The sequence below is a fragment of the Saccoglossus kowalevskii genome, chromosome 19 (assembly GCF_978046115.1).
Source record: "Saccoglossus kowalevskii chromosome 19, keSacKowa6.1, whole genome shotgun sequence".
Lineage (NCBI taxonomy): Eukaryota > Metazoa > Hemichordata > Enteropneusta > Harrimaniidae > Saccoglossus > Saccoglossus kowalevskii.
Genome location: NC_140659.1, coordinates 21,729,553 through 21,752,862, shown reverse-complemented (window position 1 = coordinate 21,752,862; position 23,310 = coordinate 21,729,553). Strand labels below are relative to the sequence as shown.

General features: G+C 34.1%; 3 protein-coding genes across 3 annotated transcripts; 1 reads left to right on the top strand and 2 right to left on the bottom strand.

Moving 5' to 3' along the window:
• Nucleotides 1-2,440: 2,440 nt before the first annotated feature.
• On the bottom strand, nucleotides 2,441-4,165 carry LOC146730896 (uncharacterized). Its single transcript, XM_085493748.1, has 3 exons — nucleotides 4,120-4,165; nucleotides 3,828-4,085; nucleotides 2,441-3,203 (listed from the first exon to the last, which is right to left on the bottom strand). The coding sequence occupies exons 1-3, from the start codon at nucleotides 4,163-4,165 to the stop codon at nucleotides 3,058-3,060; spliced, it is 450 nt and encodes a 149-aa protein (XP_085349874.1). The 3' UTR covers nucleotides 2,441-3,057.
• A 25-nt stretch (nucleotides 4,166-4,190) lies between these two features.
• On the bottom strand, nucleotides 4,191-12,764 carry LOC146730895 (uncharacterized). Its single transcript, XM_085494086.1, has 8 exons — nucleotides 12,208-12,764; nucleotides 10,294-10,571; nucleotides 9,326-9,462; nucleotides 8,720-8,895; nucleotides 7,579-7,785; nucleotides 6,452-6,541; nucleotides 5,224-5,844; nucleotides 4,191-4,434 (listed from the first exon to the last, which is right to left on the bottom strand). Exons 1-8 carry the CDS (start codon nucleotides 12,367-12,369, stop codon nucleotides 4,210-4,212), a joined length of 1,896 nt encoding a protein of 631 aa, XP_085350212.1. The 5' UTR covers nucleotides 12,370-12,764; the 3' UTR covers nucleotides 4,191-4,209.
• An 859-nt stretch (nucleotides 12,765-13,623) lies between these two features.
• LOC146730894 (uncharacterized) lies at nucleotides 13,624-22,707 on the top strand. Its single transcript, XM_085494065.1, has 10 exons — nucleotides 13,624-13,912; nucleotides 15,531-15,652; nucleotides 17,556-17,725; nucleotides 18,001-18,239; nucleotides 18,720-18,825; nucleotides 19,057-19,307; nucleotides 19,613-19,780; nucleotides 20,454-20,606; nucleotides 20,756-21,123; nucleotides 21,471-22,707. The coding sequence occupies exons 1-10, from the start codon at nucleotides 13,676-13,678 to the stop codon at nucleotides 21,481-21,483; spliced, it is 1,827 nt and encodes a 608-aa protein (XP_085350191.1). The 5' UTR covers nucleotides 13,624-13,675; the 3' UTR covers nucleotides 21,484-22,707.
• Nucleotides 22,708-23,310: the final 603 nt, after the last annotated feature.

Genomic DNA, 23,310 nt, shown 5'->3' with positions numbered 1-23,310 from the left:
ATTATACAAAGAGGTCATCTGGTGTTGTCGAGAAATCGGCATCGATAAAGGGTTTGTAGGTCTACGTTGAAATCAAGATATACTTTACGATAGCTTTCGGTGTTATCGCTGACTAGAACTACGTGGTATGGCAATTGCCACGCAGTGTGCTGCAACGTTGTACCTTACAAGCATGGGAAAGTGAAAGTGTTTATAATCACCAGTGCTGTAATGTTGGCACAATAAGGGGCGGACCAGTAGAGACTTTGGGCAATGATAGAAAAACTGTTCAAAATAGGTTTGTGCTAATTGTGTGTTTTTTCTTCATGAATTTGCTCCAATTTCTGTTTAAATATATTTTTCCTATTATTTAAGCATATTTGTTTCTAATATTGATCTCTGCAAGATTTTTCAATGATCACTTTACTGTGCATCTTTTTTTTTTTTTTTAAATTCTGTCATCGCTCGCCGGGTTCCTCAAGGACTACCCCTAGCTACCGTATTTAGCTTTAGGAGGGGCTAGCATTTAAAACGATGAGGAGTGGTGGCTGGGAGCGTGAGACCAGTGATTTTGTTATCGCTGTGTCCCATCTATGTCTAGCCTGTTGTTGTTTTTTTGTTATTTTTATCGCCACGTTTGACCCATTCCGAGACGGCGTGCTCCGTTCTGTTGGATAGCTGCCAACATTGTGACTGGTTCACGTGCACTTCATTAATTTTTAATCTACGTGTACTTTTAGCGTGGCGGTCACTTAACGACCATGACAAGCATATTTTGCGTTTTTATATATACAGCTAGCGCTCCCCATGAATTGAATAGAATCAAACAAGCGTAATTACAAAAACAGACGACATAAAATGGCGGATTCTGGTTTAAATTGCATCATGTTCTTTACTACAGCTGACTAGGTAGTGTGCTAAAAAGTTTCAGGGAAAATGGGAACATCCGCTGCAGGTTGCGCTGTATACAGTCGAGACCTATTGAGGCTTGCCTTTGCTCATGTAGATTTGAGTGTAAAACGAAGAAACAGCGACCAGTTTAATGTGATAAGAAAGCGTTTACAGTATTCAAATAGACAGAGTGATTCCGACGTTTCATAATAATTGTTTTCCATTAATAATCAATATTACTTTCAAAGTTATTATTATTATTCTTATTATTATTATTATTATTATTATTATTATTATTATTATTATTACATAGTCTGCAAAATAAATGTAAATAAAGGAATGACATTTGACAATCTGTAGTGCTGAAATACTATTACATCACACAGTCTCCTATCAGAGGACGGAGTCAGGTTCACCGTTTATTTTGTATTCATAATGTGATTGTTTTGTAATATTATTAAATATATTCCGTTTAATGTTTACAGCCCTGGGTTTTCAGGGGTGAAGGAATAACTCTGTTGTCTAATTTTTACCTGGTCCTTTATATCTGGCCAGAATAACGGAATACAACAATACGTTTGGCCAGAGCTGACATTACAGCCAATATGTCTTTGTATAGGGATCGATTTCACAAATCCAAGAGTCCGTGTGCTTCAATGTGTGCTTCAGTACATTTGATATATATTCATCAATCCTTGCACAGGATTACATACTCAGGTCCAACAAATATTTACAGGGATACATTTAACAAATCTATCAACCCTTGTACGTCCATGAACACTCGTCAAATCCACCAACCCTTGTACAGGATTACATATCACTGAAGTCCAACAAATGTTGTATAGCGATACATTTAACAAATCCACCGACCCTTGCCCATGAACACTCTCGTCAAACACAGGTCGAAAATTGTCTGGCTACAATAATTGAATTTCAAAAGAATGATTTGTAAGAACATAAAGGAAGAAAAAAATAACATCCCGTGTCCATTTAACAGTCCGAGAAACATTTTCAAGTTTCCGAAAAATGCGCATTTTGCTTTATTTTTAATAGAAAAAAACAACATTTTGAGAACTTTCACATATTTGCAACATTTTAGCAATAATAAACAGTTTTCATAAAATGTGCCCCAACTTGTATACATTTACGATAATTTTGTGTCTTTTTCACAATATTGTAATCATACCTTATAATTTTTGATTATTTGCCAAGATAAAATTCAAAATTAAACTATGTGAAATGACAGCTCACCAAAAGCCGAACTCCTGACAAATTTTGTAAGACCACTTATCATGCTACTGCAGTCTTTGTGTGAGGGAGTTTGCAAGAAATTTTTGACATCTTTGTTCTGGCCAAAGGTTGTCAAAAAAATTTCTGACATCTGTACTCTGGCCGAAGGTTGTCAAAAATTTCCCGACACCTGTGCTCTGGCCGAAGGCTGTCAACAATTTCTGACATCTGCGCTCTGGCCGAAAGTTGTCAACAATTTCTGACATCTGTGATCTAGGCCAAGGTTGCCAGAAATTTCTGACATTCATATTCAGAAAGTAAAAAAGACCACACCACCTAGTTCTCGTTAGGAAGTATTTCAATTTATTAAATATTAGTACTAAATTGAAAAAAGCAATTGTAATCAAATACAGGTCTATGTAAGTGAACATTCTGTGTAAAATATATCACCATAACACAGGGAATAGAAAATACAATTACAAGCAGCCTGTAGGCTGAGATAGTTCAGCTGTTATCAATGTACATAATTTTCAATTAAAGAACTGAAGATATCATTAGAAAATGAACAATATGTATAGTATCAAGCAATGGGACTTGCTGTTTTCAACAAAAATATAACTTAATCAAAAATAAACCAAAAATTACAAAAATATTCACTAAAATAAGAGAATTAAAGATATCATCACAAAATAAACAATGAGAAAAATCCACAAGTAGTACCTATATATGTATTAAATATCAAAGCAATCAGACTTGCGATTTGCAACAAGAAGTTGAAAATGTTACTTTTTACTAAAACTTACAAAAATATTCATCAAAATTAATATCAAAGCAATCAAACTTGCGTTTTTTACAAGAAGTTGGAAATGACGAAAATATTCACAAAGAATTGAGAATTTAAAATCTTGACATGAAATGACACATGCATTGTCTATAACAATACGCAAGTTAATGACACTAATTATGTGGGTCCTGTTCTGTGTCATCTTCAAGGAAGTCTGCAACTCCATCACATCTTACTTTACAGTAGTTTACACATTTTTCGTTGATATCGACTCCAACAACATTTCTACTGTGCAGAAGCCCCACCATTATACCAGTTCCTGTTACATAATAGAATGAGACAAATTTTAAACTTTTAAAATTTTCACTGCACACACTTTTTGAAATGCACATCTAAAATCCAATATTTAAAAGAATACCATAACAGTGTTACCACAGGCACTGAGAACACCCAATCACATGCAATCACACGAATAAGAACAAGTCTGATGACATTGGTCATGCAACTTTAGAACATTCTCCGCTAAAGCTTCATCTTTTAAGCCACCAAAAAGGTCACCAGGAATGCCTCCTAAAACAGTCTATAAGGATAATTTGAGCTTCTCTTTGGAAAACATGCTCAATGGTAAGTTATTTTGGCTATTCACAACAGAAACACCTAATCATTTCAGTAAAGTGGAAGACGTTTTGTTGTATTGAAAGGTGGTTTATAATTTATAATACTGTGAAATACTTCATTTTCGCTGGAATTAATTTTTGCTGAAAAGGCTTTTTGGGCGTTCTTTATGGAATTTATTTTCATTGATTTTTTGATGAGTTGAATGTGAAATACAGGAAATTATAATATATTCGCTGGATTTTATTTTCACGGAATCATCTCTTCAGCGAAAATAAATTTCAAGTGAAAATAAAGTATTCTACAGTAATTTCTTATTTCTAATCACCTGCTCCACATGTCCCATCTAAAATCCATGCTGATTTGCTACTGCAAAGTTTGATGACTTTTTCGTACAGCTGCTGCGGCTTTTGCTTCTTCGAAACAACATCCCCCTCGCCATCTTTTATGACTGACTCTGCTTTTACAATCCAAAAATTGTGTTGTGGCTCATCCACATGGACCTGGTCAAGTGTGATGACTCCATTTTCTGCATAGTACGCAATCACCACCCCATGGACAGACTCTGTTAATATTGATGTTGGTTCTGCAGAGAAAATGTAACAACTATAAGTAACAACTATATTTATTTGCCCCAGCCCCAAGGTGACAATCTAAGTAGTCCATTAATACTATATTATTTAATACGACCTGAGAATAGACAGAAGGATTCATTTACAAATTAGGTAAAACATATATGGCTCACCTTTCCTTGTATTTTCTACATAATAAAATATTTCCTCCACTTTAGTAAAAGTATTTGTTTTTATAAGTTCTCCTTTTATTCTAGTCATCAGACTGGTGTCACATAACAGGACAAGTCTATAATTGTCAATGCTGGTGTTGATTGTTTTTACAGTTATTACCAACTCTTTTATTTCCTCGGTTAGCCATTCCTGGAAAAAAATGAAGTGTAATAACTGACAATGGCTGAATAAGAAACAACAAGACAGATTTTACTAACTGCTTTGAAACACGTTTAAATACAAATGTAGCTACATGCATTTTAGCGAATTTGACTCCATGCATGAATTAACTGAATCTAAACTGCCAACAATCTTATTGTTAGGATATATATTGTACTTTATTCTAAATTAGCAACATCTTGAATTACCTGAATTATAAATTAGCTAAAATAACATGTTAGCTAAAAAGACATGTTTTACAGTATTTTAATCTCCCCCCGCACATGCATTTACTTATTTTTTTCACAGCTCTGCGAAGAGCAACTGCCTGGGCACAGAGCTCTGTCTCAACGCCTGGGCTTTCCAGATGCTAACAAAAACAAAAACTGGTACATGTTGGACAGCTCATCTTTTATGTTTTGTTTTTTTTCGGTAATAGCAATAAATTATGACCAGCATTGTTTGATGTGGCGCACATTGACTTGTAAACACAACCCCTCTCAGACAATACATTACTGGAAAAATTAGTGTACTAAAATGCCCTTTCAGCTGAGTTTGGGGTAATAGCGCAAGGTTGCAGCCTCGGTACAACACTCTTTGAGGCACCCGAACTTCTGATAATTTTAAATTATTTTTATGAGTGACAGTGCATGTAGTATAAAATTTTGGAAAAGTGGAAGTGATCGGTTTTTAACAAAAATAAAAAGCAATACAACTTCAATGAATCTAAACTATCATTGTATTATTTTTAAACAACTTATGATAACTATTAATACTTACATCAGGTACATCCACTATTACACAGTCAAAACCATTTGATTTAACACCATTCTCTTTTAAAGTCTTAGGTGACAGCTTCAGTACATCATGGTGCAAAACAATACCTTTTGAACCATCTATACCATATAGGCACTCTTGAACTGTATTCGAGTCCTTATCATTTCTTTTTCTAATACTTTGACAGTATCTGACAAAGGTATCAGGAATATTTGGTCTGAAAGGTAACTTTGTGAACCTGCTCAAGTTCTCTCTTTGTGTCTCTTTTGGAAACAACTCCATGGCTTCCTTCCACGTTTCTACTCCCATCATTTGTATGAATGCTCTTTGTATTAATGAGAGCTTAGTCAGAATTTGGCTCTCTTTTTCAAATGCTGTCAATGACAGGTTTTTGTCTACAACATCTGACACCAATGCCAGCACTGTGTCTGCATCTAAACTCTTTAAGTATTTAAACTTGTATGGCTTTATATCTGGCTTGTGTCCTTGGTCTTTCTTTTTAATTCTTTGTTCTTTGAGATCTCCATCTTCATATTTTTCAAACAGTTCCATAATTTTGTTATAGAGTAAACCATCATAAGATGCCAAAGCACATGCAACGTCTAAAGTTTGGCTGTTCTTATCCTGAAACAAATGAATAGTTAATATATCAAAGTGAACACTTAACTGAAAAAAAACAGCTCAACTTACAATGCACAGTTGGTTATTTGGTAAAATAAAGCAAATTATTCTGTCGGGTGGGAGCACCTGAAACCCATGTCTGTGAACGAGGTTTCATAAATGACCCTAAATAAGTAAAAAATTCCATACCATTTTCCTTGTTACAATGGGTAAAATACATACCCTAAATGCATTGAGTGGTAATTGTTTTGTCCAGGTTTGTGGTATCACATGCCTTTTTAACGCCCTTTTCAACAGACATGCATACCAGACCAGTTTTTTGAGTTAGACCCCTGGGCAAATTATGGCACCTTTATTTCAAAGTTGTGACATAGGCTTCAAGGAGACCTATGAATTCTAACTCAGTTTAGAAAATGGGATAAATTAAGTGAACAGATGCAACATTTTCATATTTTAGCTTTTTTCATACTGAACTCAGTAGTCAGAATTGCTCTGTACAAATATGCCACCCCACAGAACATTGAATGCACCGCAAATCGGCAAAAGACAAACAATTACTTTGTGTCAGTAAGTGAAAACACAAGATACATATACATAAGAGCAACAATACCTCATTCAGTATAACTTTGCACGACTCTTTCCACAATGTTGTTTTTGTATCTTTGGGCATTTCTTTTCTTCTTCCATAACATATCATAACCTATAGGAAGGTGGAAATCATGAAGTGTTAAAATAGTTTACTACAAAAATCTATAAAAATGACAGATGTTGAGCATTCTACCATTGGATCCTTTTGCATGGCGACATGGGGTGAAAAATTCATATCTAAAATCTGACATAAATTTTTTTTTTATTATAAATAGAGCTTCACCCCTGTTTTCTATGGAGATATTTGTAAAATATACCATTTTTGCATATTACAAGACAGTTTTTCTTTGAACAAAAAAAGTAATTTATTGATCACTTTTGCTCTAATGAGTAATTATATATAAATAAAATATTGTGATGGAATTCTGAACCTTAGTGGTGGTAGCAAACTACCGTAACATAATTTTTTTAGGTTATCTTCATATTATACATAAAAGGAGCCCGAATGAAGATTTGAGAGAAAATGTCAAAAGTAATGATTTCCACAAAAGTTGAAAAAATTATAATAAATAATAATAATTATCTACTATAAAGTGGGGATGTAGGTTGGCGCAGTGACACACTTACTCGCTTTGCATCTCTGCGACCTGGGTTCAATACCAGGCCGTGAAGCGGCTAGGCTTATTTGTTACCTGCATACATGGGTTCCACCTCAAAATCAGAATGTTGTGTTATTGTAACATCTGTTTTATTTTTTGGATCTGTAAGTGGGCCCACCGATCTATAAAAATCCTCAGGTTGGTGGCACAACATTTTTTAGACCCCCCCCCATTTTAATTCTCTTTTATCTCTGGTTTCATGATCCATTAACAAAATTTCAAAGCTATCATATTCATCTCAACTGTGCTACCATTAAACCAAATTCTGTCATAGTTATTTTTAGGTATAAACTGTAATTATATTGTGGTAGTAATGTGGGCACAACAAAATATCACACATTTGTTCATGACCTGCTTTTTTGTAACCCTCCTCTAAGTGTTTTAGTTTTTGTGTGTGAATTTGATGAGATGAGAAGACAGTCATCTATTAGAAATGGAGAACCAATTTAAGTCAATTTGATTACTTAATGTGGAATAGTTGTCAATTTACCTTTTCTTTCAGAGAAAGTGCATGACGAAATTCTCCTGTCTTGTTGTGTCTCACCCCCAACCACTTTCTTTCCTCATTATTGAGGCCAGCATAAACAACACAGTTTACAGTTTTGAGCTTTTCATCCTGTGGGAATTTTCTGGCTAACTCCTGAATTGCCAATAATGTGTGTTGTCCACCTATGACATCATATTGGTAACCATTTCTCTAATTGGTAGGGAAACAAAAAAAATAAGATTATGAAGGCAGAGCAGAGCATTGTATTAAAATCAATCTGCTAAGATATAAGTAAACATGCAGGTCACTAATGATTTCCCCACTTAGCCAACCTAGATTTCCAAATACTGCACTCATACCAGTTATAAAAATATGATAGTCCAAAAACTAGATCATAAGATATGCCCTGCCAGAGAGGATAACAGAAATTAGGATCTTATATCTTATTTTATATCTCTAATTTTTTATTTTTAAAACAACTGAAAAAAGAAATTTCAACCAATAGAAGATCTGTCCTAATGGTATTGCTAGCTTCACACATGCATTTCACTTAGGCCTACCTAAATGTTTTGTTTACTGAGTAAACAGAATTAAAAACTTTGGCACATTCACAAAGCAAAATGTGTGTCCGCTTATAGCATACCTAAATGTGGGCTAGTATAGGCAACCTAACCAGGAAGCTGTCTTTTTACAGCTCCATGCCTAAACCCACACAATTCGATCAGCTAGGCCGTATGTTCATCTTCATTCTATGAATTGGTAAGACCCGTACATTAACGAGTACATTAACTAGTGTTTGAGGGGATCATGATCTGGGAATGGTGAAAAACAAATTTGATGACATAGCAACTAAGTTTTATCTATTTACAAAAAGTATATCGATAAATTGGGCTACTACTAAGTGAAAAGTAACTTTTGTAATCAAAACAAAGCCATTTCTAACAAACGCTTGTGGTTCATTCCTTCGTCTTTTTGTTTCCTGTTGCAGTGAATGAGGTTGGATGACTAATTTGCATACATTTAGTTGGGGTTTAAACCCGTCTGTCTTAATGTGTATTTTTCGGATATAGGCTTGACTATCTAAAGAAACAATATTATCAGTATTTCCACACACTCAAAAAAACAACAACAATAAATATAATACCTTAGCTCCATCAAACTGTTCAGCAGAGGAAACATCTTTTACCAATAAACACAGCGGCTGATAGGACTCATCTTTGTATTTTTCCATGGATTTCACTAATTTGTCTAAAAATACTTTATCTGGTACTCTGATTTGTTGGCCACCTTGTAGTGCTCTGACAGATATAAGGAAATGACCTACAAAACATAATGGCAAAAAAGGTAGAAATAAGGTTATTATTCTAAATCAATATCACCAGACAGTTACTTATGCCATTCTAAGACAATCACTAGAAAGATGAAACAGGTAGCATGTTATTTGTAAGTTGTAACTGCAGTGATGATCACCAGAGAGTATAAAGATCTTTCACTGAAATAACACTCTCTGTGAAAATTGGACATGTCATCGTGTTGGAGGCATTTATTTATTTATGTTGATATTATGTAAGCACAGAGTTGATCTTTTATGTGAAAAGATATCTTAAAATATGCTGTTTTTGAGTGTGTAATTAAATCAAAAAAGATCATGAATTTTTTAAGATTTGATTTAGAACCAGGCACCTCTACCTGGAAAAAGATATGTAGTTAAAGTGCAATGGTCTACAATGATAAAAATATATGCACATACCACAAAAAGCATGTTGAACAGTTGATTGTGTATCTTGTTTGCATTCTTCTATATCTGTGTTATATTTTTGACGTTTGAGTGACACCACACTAACATCTTTTGTACTGTCACTGATACGACGTTTGGCCTTTCTGACCCTAAAAATGAGAAATTTATAAAAATGAAATGTCTGTTAGCATATTATTCACAGATTTGGGTGAAAATTTAGTATGTTATAAACACACAAATTTAGTATGTTATATCATGGAGGTCTTTTTTTACCACCATGGTTATATACACACATAAAAAAAAAATCACCATAACATGGAAAATTTGTTTTAAATGAAAAAATTGGTGAGACCATTGATATTCTGACAAAATCCTTGATACAGATAGACACCAGAAATATAATTGCTTAAATTAAAAGTAGAAATAAATATTTTAATGTATTGTTAATGGAGAAGCTTTATACTGTATTTTATTAATTATGCCTGCATAGTCAAGTAAATTTTTAAAGACATCAGATAAAAATCACTGAAGTTATGGCACCTGGAAGAAAAACCAATCAGCAACCATATCTCATTAATTATGCATTGCAGTACTCCAATATCAAATTTGGTTATCCTTGCATGTTTGTTTGTAACATATATAAATTATAAAATGATTAGGAAAATGACAAAATCTTTCCACTACCATACCTTACCTTCTATATATACTACAGGCAAGGTAAAAAGCACATCAGAAACATTTCATTGAACTATCATGAACAAGAACATTTACAAGAAATACTCTCTGTGATTGGGTCCCTTCATTTAGAAGGGGACTTTTTGATTGGTTGTTTGCAGGATTTTGTACATATGGGAAAACTGCATGATATTCACCATGGTTTTTGTAGGAAGGCCGAGTAGCCGTCACAAAAGGGCGTGGTAAACGATAATGGGACTGATAACAGAATAAATATGGTGGTATGAAAATAATTCAATACTCACGCTTTCTCAAATGACTTATCACTGCTCTCACTACATGAAGCACTGTCACTCGATAAAGACATATCTTCAACATCACTACAAGAGTCACTGGAATTTCCTGGAGCAGTATTTCGTTCAGTATTTGTAGAAAGCATTTCACTGAACAAAGAAACAAACTCTCTTACATTACTTGTTTCTTTAAACTTTTTGCTATACTGTGACTTATTCCATTCAAAGTATGTACGTTCCAATACATATGGGCAAGTAATGGAAGATCCAGAATCTGAATGAAAAAAAAACTGCAAAAAAAAAGAACATATTGACACTATTATAGCCGTACTCTAGGTGAAATTAAACAACTCTCTACATTTAATTTCAATTTGTTACATGTTAAGAGGCATTTTTTTCATTGTTTATAAACTTTTTTATATGTAATTAAGACACAATTAAGTTACACAACACTACATACAATGTAAATGCAACATTACTTCCACAGGTTTTATTAAAATGTTTGTTTTTTTATTTATAATAATAAAAATTATGTGTTTGCATGCTGATATATTAGCTACTGGTAATACTAACTTTTATAATATTATTCTGGTACTGTAGAATACTTTATTTTCGCTTGGAATTTATTTTCGCTATTTTCGCTGAAGGGATGATTCCGTGAAAATAAAATCCAGCGAATATAGAATATCATCAAAAATCAGTGAAAATAAATTCCATAAAAAACGCCCAAAAAGCCTTTTCAGCGAAAATTAATTCCAGTGAAAATAAAGTATTCCACAGTATATTACATAAAATCCATGACAACATCTGATCCACCGACTATATGCATCATTCCAGCTCAGCCAATGTGAACTTTCAACTGGAACACTTTAAAGTTATATTGCCTGTTATATTTTCTTAAAAGCTCTTGACAAAAGTGGTTAATTTGATCCATTAACTAAACCCAACTGCACTATTCACGAGATGTGTAGAAGAGATTATCATAAAGAGGATGTTCTAAATATTTAATCGAAAGCCATGCTGGATCATTCTAGTTCACACGAGACAGGCATCGGGTACTGTCATAAATAAAACTTGTACGCAGCAAATGTAAAAAAAACAATGACCGACATTTCGGCAGATGCAAACGTTATAGTGCGATGCAATGCATTGGACAAAGTACAAAAACCATGAATTCAAAGCAAAATGGTTATTTTCGTCTGTTACCAGGAATTCCCCAAGTCAAGCCTACATCACAGCAACCAATCACAGACTAGCTTAAACAATAGCTTTCCCTGACGATAATACTTAGCAACAATATTTCCCCCATGCTAACTTGAAAAATCTTTTGTTTTTGTCTTGTTTCCATTTCCGGTCTGTCTTATAGAAAAAATTCTCTTTTATCTGAACCATCTATGATATACAACAACAGCAACACAAAATCTGATATTTCAGTTATAATTTTGACTAAGCAATACAGAGAATAAAGAAAGTTTGCATAGGTTTTGAGGGGTATACTTTTGGGTCTTTGCCACAGTTTCATGGCTGAAATGTATTTGTTTGGATTTGGATTAAACTATGCCTCAAGGACGGGGAAAACATAGTGATCCAACTACTAGTATTTTTTTTTTTTTTTACATACGTGTAGTTTAGTTTCCCATTCTCTTTTGAGGGGACCAGTATAATATTTTCAGTAATGAATCCTACACTCATGCATACAAAATGGGTACTACTAGTAACTGTAATTTCTGGGTTATTCACAGTTTTAAGTTCGACGCAGTCATAAAGCACGATACAGTTAACACAGCTCCTACGCCGATATTTATTGATGCTGACATTACGAGGCATAATGCAATGCCAGCATCGATAAATTTCGGTACAGGAATTGGGTAAACTGCATCATGATCGTGAAAGTAAAACAGACAAATAAATTAATGAAACAAATACCTTCACAGCGTCGGTTTTCTTTGGATAAACTTCAACATTTTCAACATGAGGATAAGGGACGCCAGTCTTTCTATCGGTGAGCCTGTCTTTCTTCTTTCCTTCATTCACATAAACGTATATTTTAGGTCCGTCCTCTTCTAACCACCAACTCCTTCTTCCCATTTTGAAAATAAACACGTTTGTTGACTGCGTAATTTGGTAACGTTCCGTATGTACGAGCGCTTGAGCGTAAACACCAAGAAGCACGATAAGCAACTGACTGACTCCAACACTGAGAGCTGGTTGGTATTAATCATTTTAAAACAAAAGAGGTAATCACCCAAGCTGTGAGTTCCGCTGTGTAGAATTACAGTTCAAAAGTGAAGGTGTGATTACAGGATCTTGATCTCGGGAATTAAACCAGCTGTATTGCTCATCTTCATAGAGGATTCTGGGAGCCAACATTTCAAGACAGTTTCACTTACTGGTGTGGGGGATGTTTTGTTAAAAGTTGTATCATATTATGTGATTTGTGGTCATTCAGTTGTGATCGGTATGTTTGTATTAATAAATATATAATGAAACACTGAAAATATTTATCCATGACCCATTGCATGTCAGAATTACCTGACCTATTTTTATACATTCTACATAAAAACCCCTCGTGAAAATCTTTTCGCCCAGTTAGGCGCTTGACATGACACGCGCAATCGGTAGACCGGAAAATTGGTGTGTAGGTGTTTTTCTCCCAATATACCGATTATAAAGTTACAACGATTTTATAGTTGATGTGTGTCCCGTGTCATTGTTAATTTACACCACCAATAATACTATGAATGGTCGAATCATGGAGAGTGTCCACGAGTGTTCGTTTACAACATTATTCGACGAATCTGTTAACAGTGTGGTTACTTTGTTCGACGATTCACTTGAAGGTGAGAATACTCGCTCATCCATACACACTGTATTTGATAGTTCTATTTCTGATACAAGTATAAGAACACAGTTCGATGAAAGCACCAGTAGCAGGAGCATTGACTCTTTCAGCGAACGCGGTGTTGCTGTCAACTCCCCGCAGACCGAACCAGCAGCAAGTTCTACGCCAAACAAAACTTATAGCACGAAGCGCCGTCGACTAAGTCAGCCAATACGTAACCCAGTTGATGTGTTATGTGAGACATGTTGCAATGACTATTGTATTCGAGATCTAACCGTGAACGACGTGCTTCAGTGCGAGCGGGAAATGAAAAATTTAAACGAGTCTAAGCAAAAACAATTCATTTTGAAGGTCATTCGAGATTCGTCATTCAAAAGATACATCAAAGGCAAAGTTTATGCAGAAACTAATTTGCGAATTTATGGAAAGGATGTATGTATTTTTTGTTGGTGCATGGTGTTCAATGTCTCACGCTACAGATTCAGAGAGTGCCAAAAGCTGTTCCGCCGAGATATTATTACTGTGAAGCACGGCAATTTATACAGGGGTGGCATGCGTGACAAAACTTCAACATCAATTGCATGGATGCGCTTTTATTTTGAGAGAATGGGCGACTACATGCCACACAACACCAAAGTTGTTTTACCATGTTCCTGGACAAAAATTATGGTGTATGAAAGAATGATCAATGAATTCGAGCAGAGAGGTTTTTGCAGACAAGACACCATTTGCTATGATTATTTCTGCAGGATGTGGACAACACATTTGTCAGAATTCACCATTGGCAAGGTATTTATTATCTTTGGGTATTTATGTTCCACAGTCAGCTGGTATCGGTATCGCTGGGTGTATATGATAGAGAGAAGAGCCAAATTTAATGCGTAAAAATAGAACGCGTATTTTGACCTCTATGTGACTAACCAATGACTGGACACGATACGTTTGCGGTCGTTGCCAAAGAGCCCAGCGTCCGTCGCCTGGTAATGCTCTTCCGTTTCACCCCCTCCGGATTGTTTACTTTCGCAGCCTAATCGCAGGTTTTTCGAAAAACGTCGAAAAAACACAAGAATTAATATAAATTTTACTGTTTTGGGCGGATTATTAATAGAGAATAATGTCTTTATTACAAAAATGCTGAAAACCGTGAGTTTTTGCCTTAGTTATTTTGTTATCGGCGAAAAACTGCGAACTTGGCAAATTTGGTTGCACAACTTCCCTCTATCATATGCACCCAGCGACAGCGATGCCAGCTGGCGGTGCCCCATACAACCAATCCAAATGGTTTTCTTAGAGTTGGTTATCTGAGATTTTTTTTCATAGCCTTTCATTCGATGTTGGTTAATTTTGCCTGCTACATTTGACTGATTGCAAAATTGACACACTATTCGACGATGTATTTACAAACAAAAGGACGTCTGGGCTTATTTTTAAAAGCTTTGTATTATCGGACAATGACATTCGAAGTGTGAAATACTGACCGGGATTGAACATATACGGCACACATCCTGCTTGACAACTTTGTAATATGAAAACAAAACATACTATCTATACACCTGAACTAATAAACGTTGTGTTAAGGTTTCACTTGGAATAAACAAGAATTGTGAGAGCTACATGTATTTATATTTGAACTTCCATGGTAAACTGAAAAACACAAGTAGAGATAATGGCTAATCTGCATAAACATTCGCTCAGTAAGAAGTTTGTTCATGCTCATAATTAAAATGGCTGTAACAGTTCCAAACTTAAACCAGAGGGACTGTGTTTAAACCTATTATTGTTTTGTAAAAAGTTAAATAATACATAATATGAAGATCCTGTCATTACTTTTTCTTTCGCCATGTTTCTTTTTTATTATTTATGTACAGCCTTGCTAAATCTTGCTAAGCATTCAAAAGAGAGAATGTTTGTACCTGTTTTCTATATTTTAAAATTGTTTTTTTTGAGTATGTTCCACTATTCACATTGATGTAAAATTTTAACAGTCTATAGCCAAGACTGTTTGGATAATAATAGAGCCTGCATCTATACCTTAATTAAATAAAACTGTGTGAAGAATTCTTTAATGTTTAACTGAACAAACCACAAATTTTACCAGACTGGTAAATTTTCCAAAACCCAGTGGAAATTAGTCATTTTTACGTTATTCAGTGAGAATGTGTGTGTATGTGGGTAGCTATTTGTCACCCTGTACGTACATGTTTATTTTTTTTATTCACCATAAAAACACATTAACACAGTTTTGTACATGTAGTTGGACCCGTTTCTTCAAGTGGTTCACCTTAATATGTACATAAATTATACATAATAAATTTATACATGATATTTTTCCAGAGTTAAATTACATATTTTCTTAATTGGTACCGGTAATTTGATTTGTTATATGCATTGATTTTTCTTTGTGTAGGGTAATGAGTTTGTAGCGTGTAGCACATGTGTACAATTAGATGAACAGTATCAGAAGGCAAAGTCAGCTGTGGAGAGAAACAGAATTAGAGCATTGGTAATTCTACATAACCATCAAGTTGAGTAAGTATTTGTATTCCTTTATTGCTGGATTGGTAGATTTGTATAAAGGTATGGTAGGTAAAAAACAATAAAGATGAGGATTTGTTTATTTCTAATTTTCTGACTTCTTCTTTGAAGCAGTTGCTTTCACATTCGCTTTGTAGGTATTCAAAATGTTATCGCTTAAAATGTTCACCCTATACATTAAAGACTACACCTTTTAGAGAAATTAGTCGCACATGTACAGACAATAGGCATGTCAATCACACAGATCAGGATCAAAGAATTACCAGTCACTGGTAGCATAGTGGTTGTCGCATAAATAAAAACTTTATTTTCAATGTTATGACAGACGTTGAATTTTTGGTGATTTTTTTTGTGGCTTATTATGTTTTATATTTAGTTGAAACCTTTTTGTAAACTTATGTAGGTTAATTTGACCCTTAACTTAAATCCAACATGTGCACAATTTGTGAGAAATCCAGGAAATCATCTGTGGGTTTTGCCTGAAAAATGGCTAAGTTATTTGACTTAGTTCAAATTAAATCCCAAGATGCAACAGTGAGTAGCTCACTAACATTGGCCTGGGGAGTCTGGTTGCACATTTAAAGCATTAACTAACAAAAAATGGTGTGGTAAGACAGAAAAAACTTGGCAAAAGCACATTACAGCCAAAACAAAGTTAGCTTGGACTTTCAGTTGCAAGACAGAACAAAACAAACTCAGCCTATGATACATTTAAAAAATAAACGCAATCAAAGTCGCCAACCACATGTATTGGAAATAAATAGAACATCAGCCTCCTTCAATCACGCCACAGTTTTTAGTAATCATGCTCACGTAATGTAATTACTCGTATTCACTGTGAAACTGCTTTCGTGTTGTGTTAATACAAACATGATTTAAACTTGTTCCTTTTGGTATTTTTTCTTTGCCAACGTATTCAATATACGGAAATAGTGCTTGTGTGTGCGTTTGCAGAGTGAAAAGGCAGGTGTTACTTCATGTCGCAACGTGTTCTCTTGGAGTGAACTGTACTTCAATTTTGCTTTGTCCTAAACAATAACATTAGCTTATGGTATTAGATGAGTTTGACCCCTGATCAGTAATTTGCATATGCCCTGTCAGTCAACTGTAGATAGGCAACCGGTTATGTCTATTTATGCAAATGAGCCAATTAAAACAACAACACTGCCACATGCATTCACTTATTAATTTTTTGATGCAAATTTAACAGAGTTCCACTAATAATTTTAATTTCAAATTTTTACAGAATACAGATGTTCATACAATGCCATAAAAAATTAAAAAGTGAAATTTGTCAAAATTTGAAAAATAAACTGTGTTATTTGTGATATTAGTTGCGTGAAGTGTTATTTCTGTTATTTGTTTTACAACCATAAAATTATTCTCTGTAGTGGATTTTCGTGTTGAATAAAATTATTATTTATTTCCAACGTGCGTGGTCGGCGCCTTTGATTGCGTTTATTCTCGAAATGTATCATCGGCAGCGTTTATTTTGTCGTGTCCCACAACTGAAAGTCCAAGCTGACTTTGTTTTGGCTGTATGTAGTCGTCTGGATTTACCATGTTTATTTGGGACTCCCTAAGTAGCCGAGAACTCTTTTTTAAAATTTACTGTTTTCACGCGTTGTACTGTATGAAGTATAGTAAAATATATATACATATGTTTTTGAAAAGAAAAAATGATTAGTTTTTAACAAAAATTAAAATACAACTTCAATATGTTATGAGAGTCTAGCAAGTATGCATGTGCAGAAGGCAGACTGTTTGACAATGCATCATCGGGACTGCACTTATTTTTATGAATCGATGTTGTTTTTTTAATTCACATTTTTTGTCATATTGTGGAGTTGGTTTAGTTCAAGTTAGTCACTTACTTTATCCTCTTTATGCTTTCTAGAAAAGAGCGTAAACGATTCCATTACCATAGAGAGAAAGCCGAGAAGGAGCCAGACGAAATACTGACTATTATACAAGATGGCATGGATCAAAATAAAACTGATTTACCACATCTGATTAAAGAAGACAAGGGAACCTCTAATTTACATAGACTTAGGTCACATGTTACAGGTATTGTTTGTTTTGTACTGACTGTTTAGCTGCTGTGATTGGGAAATATAATTGTACAGATAATCAGTTACAGTACTCCTGCATAACATTCGATGAACTATAAATTTTACTGAAATAACTTGTGGAGACATAACATTCACTAAAGAGTAGAGTACAATATTTACAGTAGTTAAAATACTACTTCCATTGAGTAAGAGGAACTACATTACAAGTTTATCTTGCGAATATCTATGTTAGTACTAACATTTAATGTTTTTTTTACCCCAAACATCAAGGAAATATTGTGCATACAGGTGTGACATCTGGGAAGTTGCCATATGTATATATTGACTTTAATCAAGTGCCACATGACTCCAACTTAACATTAAATGTTCTGTTAGAAGTGCTAGTTGCTGCCAAAAATCATCTTGCCAAAGTACTGTATCTCCAACTAGATAACTGTTTCCGTGAAAACAAAAACCGTTATGTTCTCAGCTTCATGTCATTATTAGTGGAACTAGATATATTTGAAGAGGTAAGTATTTATTCAAGTTATTACTGAAAAGATATCCTATTTCAACCAGTAGAACAACATCTACAAACCATGTGATATTTTATAGGGACCCTGATCTTTTTCATATTTTATGATGAAGTAAATGGGTAAATACAATGTTTCTTCACTTCCTATTCGCATATTTAGTATTGTAGGTTATGATTTGCACTTACCATGGACTCTGAATAAATAGCTTGATCTCCCCGTTACATTACTATTTTTCTGTTGTTAATATTTTAACGTGTAAGTTCCTGAATATTGGGAGAGTGCTGATATTACATTAGCTTGAAGCCTAGAAAGCGGTTCTAAGTTATCAAGACAGGAACAGCACATAATTCAATTACTAGTATCTCTGGTATTGTACTTATCTTTGAGATTTGTAATTGTATCAGATCAGATAAAAACTATGCAGCACATAAAACATGATTGTTACAGTTCCAATTTACTGTTTTTCTTCTGAAGGTGTATGTCAACTTTTTACCGGTTGGTCATACCCATGAAAATGTTGATCAGATGTTTTCTAAAATATCAACAGGCCTCAGGAAAGATAATGCATATACAGTTGAAGGTACGTTGTGCAAGCAATACATGTAGATAAAAATATTCAAAAACATATGTACTGATAGTAAAATCTAGGTACACATTCATTTTGAAAAACTTTACATATTTAGATTGTAATGAACAGTGTTTGCTAATGTCTTAATTATTTGTTAAATCCCAACAGATTGCTTCTTCTGTTTCATTTGTGACTGTAAATGTGTGTTATCCATGTAATGCTAATATTATTGTATATTTACAGATTTGATAAGTATTATCAAGAATGCCTATACACCTGCCATCAATGTGGCGGTATTGGGGCCACTTCTAAATATAAAAGAATGGCTGATACCACATCTATATGGTAATTTTAATGGACATTCAAAGCCACATAACTTTCGATTCAGAAAAGTTGACCAGAAAACATACATGCATTATAGATTATGGTCATCAGACCCATGGGAACCTCAGTGTACTAGTGAAGATGATGTTCCAGGCCTAATATGTTTCAAAGTAAGTTAGAAATAATTTATTTTTATCTCCTCAGTCCATCAGACTGATAAGTAATTTATTGATTACACAGTGTCCTGTTTCTGGCGAGAACACCAGGTGCTGTTACCTGCATTTTTTTTTAATTTTAACACAGTCACACCTACAGAAATGTGTTGGCACATATTATTGGAGGTTTGGGAGGTGTAGGTGTGATTGTGATAAGCTCAGGGTTTGCACTAGCGTGACTGCAAGATGAGTCCCAGTTACAAAATTTTAAACTTTATTTAGCAAAGCTAATGTTCTTTCTGTGTATGTTTTCATATTAGAGTACTCCATGTATAGATGACCCCCCAGAATGGGTAGTACCAAGTTTAATGAAATTAGATGTTGAAGCCCTGGAAAGATCCATTCCAAATGGTTTTGTTCACAGAATGCCATCTCATGCTGTACAATCTTGGAAAGATTTCATGAGTAATATAAAGGATTTAGAAAAAGTAAGTACCGGGTGTTCCATTTGTACTTGACATCGCGCATGTACACTGCATTGCAACACTTGACACCCACAATCCTATATGTTCTCTCTATGGATCCATGGTCGCACTGGAACGTTTGTGTAAAAGGGAGTTTTACATACTTGGACTTTTGACCAAACTATGTGCATTTATACATCTGGTCAGTCACTAATTACAGTTTTTAGCAAAGTGTTCTTTCCAGGCCTCTGAAACGACACTGTACCATGACGCTTGGACACTCGGTCGTGACGACGAAACAAAATTGGATGACAGTGTGAAAAAAACATGAACAGTCTAATTTAGCAAATGCATTGGTCATAATAATGTATGATTGACATCATAGATAATGTGTGTAAAGTTAATGTGAAAACAAAATCAACATAAATATATAGTTACATTGCAATAATGCGCTAATAAAAACATAAACAATCAAAGTTTATTGTAAATTTGCTTATTTTACTAGCATCTTGCTCCCAAAAAAGTTTAGAAACATTTGCACCTGGGGGTAAAATTAACTTCCCAAGACGGTAAAGTTATAATCACCGATGAGTGACAGGCCCATGTGCCTATTTTTAATTGTTAATTTACTATTAAACATTATAATGTTTGATTTTTCATAACTTGCAAGTTTTTTTATTGTGACTGTCATTTTCAGACTCCCGTAGATGTTCCTGAAAGGTGGCAGCTTCATGATTTAGTAGAGGCAGCAGAGGCCAAACAACAGTTAAGGCAAAATTCTGAAGATTTGGATGCAATGCCTGAAAATATACGAAGAATTGAACAGAATCTGAACCGTGCATGTAATCCAGTAAGTGCCATACTGATGGTACATAGAATCACATTAAGTTTGAAAAGTCAAATATCTATTATTTTCACTTGTTACATCCCTTTATTAGAGTGGATGTTGGTTACTTTTTAAAAAATGACAAAAATTTTATTTTTGTATACCGTATTTAGATCATTATTGGAAATCAAGGAAAGAAGGTTGTTCCTGAAGTACAGGAGATGGATGACTTCATTTCAGTTAAAGATGGTATGCTGGTTGCTGTTTGGGCACCTGATAATGATGCTAGGCCACAGATAGCTCAAGTCATTGCAAGGACAGACAGCAAACTGAAAATACATTGGTTTGTTGGGACATACACAGGTGTTTGGAAATCAGCATACCATGGGGTTGGAGCAAATAGAAATGCATGGGAGGATGAAGTTGAAGTAGAGTCTTGTATTTTATGGGATTTTGCGTTCACTAAATCAAACAAATTAAAGAAAGGCACTTCAGAAAATCTTAAGAAAAAGTATGCTGAGCTGGACAAATTCAATGCCAGGTTAGTTTTTATATTAATCGTATATTAATACAGGCAATATTTTTACTAACTGTATTCAGTATATTTAAAATATCAATATAGTTATCTAGAAATAAGGCAATTTGTGTCAATTTCTTGCAATATAAGAAAACACACAAAAATATTCTGGTATAAACAGTAATGTAAAATGTAGGCTGTTTTGCACAGTTGCATTGTAAAAAGTTTGTGGTTTCAGTTTTGGAATGAACTGTGTTCTATCATAATAGGTAATTAAATAAAGCGATTTTTCAGCTTTTGAGAAATGATTATCAAATTAGTCTTTTAAATGCAATTCCTTTTTTGTTTATCGTTTACTTTTTTCTCAACAGTGACAGTGACTGAAGTAATGAAAATATGTGCAGAAATCTGAGACGGGACTTCTTAAGGTTATTCAGTGGGTGACATTATCTTTGATAGGTTCTTTTATTTTAAGTTGACAGTAGTGAAAGTGGCTAATTTGTGTTAGCATTTACCCACAACTAATTGCAAGTCAAAATGCTGGTAAACCAGAGTTTTAAACTTGAACTGAATGCAACTCTGTATGATCTAAATTGAAACCCAAAAAATGTGTACTGTAATGACAGTTATGGTTGGAGTCGAACGGCATATCCTTGTGAATCTGTGTAGAATTTTTGGGTCTGTTATCGAACTTGTTGTATTGTAGTAAATGTTTAAATCTTCATTGGATGTGGCCCATCTTCATACAGTGTCGACTGTAATGTTCTTGAGAAATATTTTAATTTGCTAATTTTCTCTTGACAAATTTCATTATCATTTTCTGTAAATTGGATAGAGGTATTAAACTTTTTTTTTTAGTTGCTACATGTAGAAAACATTTATTTGTTTGCACTAAAATGCACATTTTAATAGAAGTGAGGACAGTTCTTACCAAGATTTTGTCATGGTCATTCTCAGTGTTATCAGAAATTTAGTACTGTTGTCGAAAATTTCTGACATCTCAACAGTGTTGTCGGAAATTTCTGACATTTCACATTGGTACTGTTTTCGGAAATTTCTGACATCTCAACATAACAGTGTTGTCGGAAATTTCTGACATTTTACATTGGTACTGTTGTCGGAAATTTCTGACATCTCAATATAACAGTGTTGTCAGAAATTTCTGACATTTCACATTGGTACTGTTGTCGGAAATTTCTGACATCTCATTATAACAGTGTTGTCGGAAATTTCTGACATCTCAATATAGCAGTGTTGTCGGAAATTTCTGACACTCTTTGTCTGGAGAGCCCTTTGGCACTTCTGAGAGCTTAGCAGTTGCTGATATTGAATTGTAATATGAGGATCAAAATCTAAAGTTTCTCGACTATCCAAACGATGGTATATTTTACCCAAATATTTTCTATTTCAATATGCATCTGTTAATTATAGTGAAATTACATATGGTAAACTGGATATTTGTAGGTTAGAAAGTTTCATAACATATTTTCTGTCCATAAAACTATACTGTTTGTCTCATATCATTCATTTTTGTTGTACAAAAGTGTTCTGTGAAATATCTTTTTTATGTATATATATTTTTAATGAAATAAACAATTTCTTACTGTTGCTGCCATACTAAGATCAAAGAATTTTTTTTTCAAGTGATATATAGTAACGTATACATTGATGGTTTTTGTAGTCGTGGACTATTTCACAGGCACTTTAGGCACACTTGTGACATACAATAATACTTTTCTATATTCGATCATAATAAAAAGTAAAATTATCTTCATTTCCAATACATTTTGTTAAATTTTCTGATCAAAAAATGTAAAAACCATGTTTTTCGAAAACTGGGAAATGTTTCTCGTCCTGTTTAACGATACATGTAAATGAGCAGTATCAGTTCCAATACCATAGGAATTCCGTACATCACATGTTATTGTATGGTTGCCATTGCAACTGATTTCTATGTTATTAATACCTAGGGTAGTATTATCGAGACTAAGTATAAAACCTGTCCCGGTTTCAACAATGACGTCATCATATTTCCACATATATCTGTATGATTCAGGTTCACCAGATGCTGTACAGACGAACGTTGCCTTATTCTGAGAAGTAAGTGTTAGCTGTGCAGGCATAACTACTACATCCGGTTTTGATAGAATCACAAATGGACCGACTGTACATGTATAACCAGTGTTCCACCAAGAATTCATTGCTTCACAG

Excerpts from the sequence above, each read along its gene's own strand:
- LOC146730894 (XM_085494065.1), top strand. The coding sequence starts at position 13,676 with ATGCGTGACAAAACTTCAACATCAATTGCATGGATGCGCTTTTATTTT. Across the intron at positions 18,240-18,719 it reads AACTAGATATATTTGAAGAG|GTGTATGTCAACTTTTTACC; the intron begins GTAAGTATTTAT and ends TTTCTTCTGAAG. Across the intron at positions 20,607-20,755 it reads TGAACCGTGCATGTAATCCA|ATCATTATTGGAAATCAAGG; the intron begins GTAAGTGCCATA and ends TACCGTATTTAG.
- LOC146730895 (XM_085494086.1), bottom strand. The coding sequence starts at position 12,369 with ATGGGAAGAAGGAGTTGGTGGTTAGAAGAGGACGGACCTAAAATATAC. Across the intron at positions 9,463-10,293 it reads GATAAGTCATTTGAGAAAGC|GGTCAGAAAGGCCAAACGTC; the intron begins GTGAGTATTGAA and ends TCTCATTTTTAG. Across the intron at positions 5,845-6,451 it reads GCAAAGTTATACTGAATGAG|GATAAGAACAGCCAAACTTT; the intron begins GTATTGTTGCTC and ends CATTTGTTTCAG.
- LOC146730896 (XM_085493748.1), bottom strand. The coding sequence starts at position 4,165 with ATGGACTACTTAGATTGTCACCTTGGGGCTGGGGCAAATAAATATA. Across the intron at positions 4,086-4,119 it reads GGCTGGGGCAAATAAATATA|AACCAACATCAATATTAACA; the intron begins GTTGTTACTTAT and ends TTTTCTCTGCAG. Across the intron at positions 3,204-3,827 it reads AGATGGGACATGTGGAGCAG|GAACTGGTATAATGGTGGGG; the intron begins GTGATTAGAAAT and ends ATTATGTAACAG.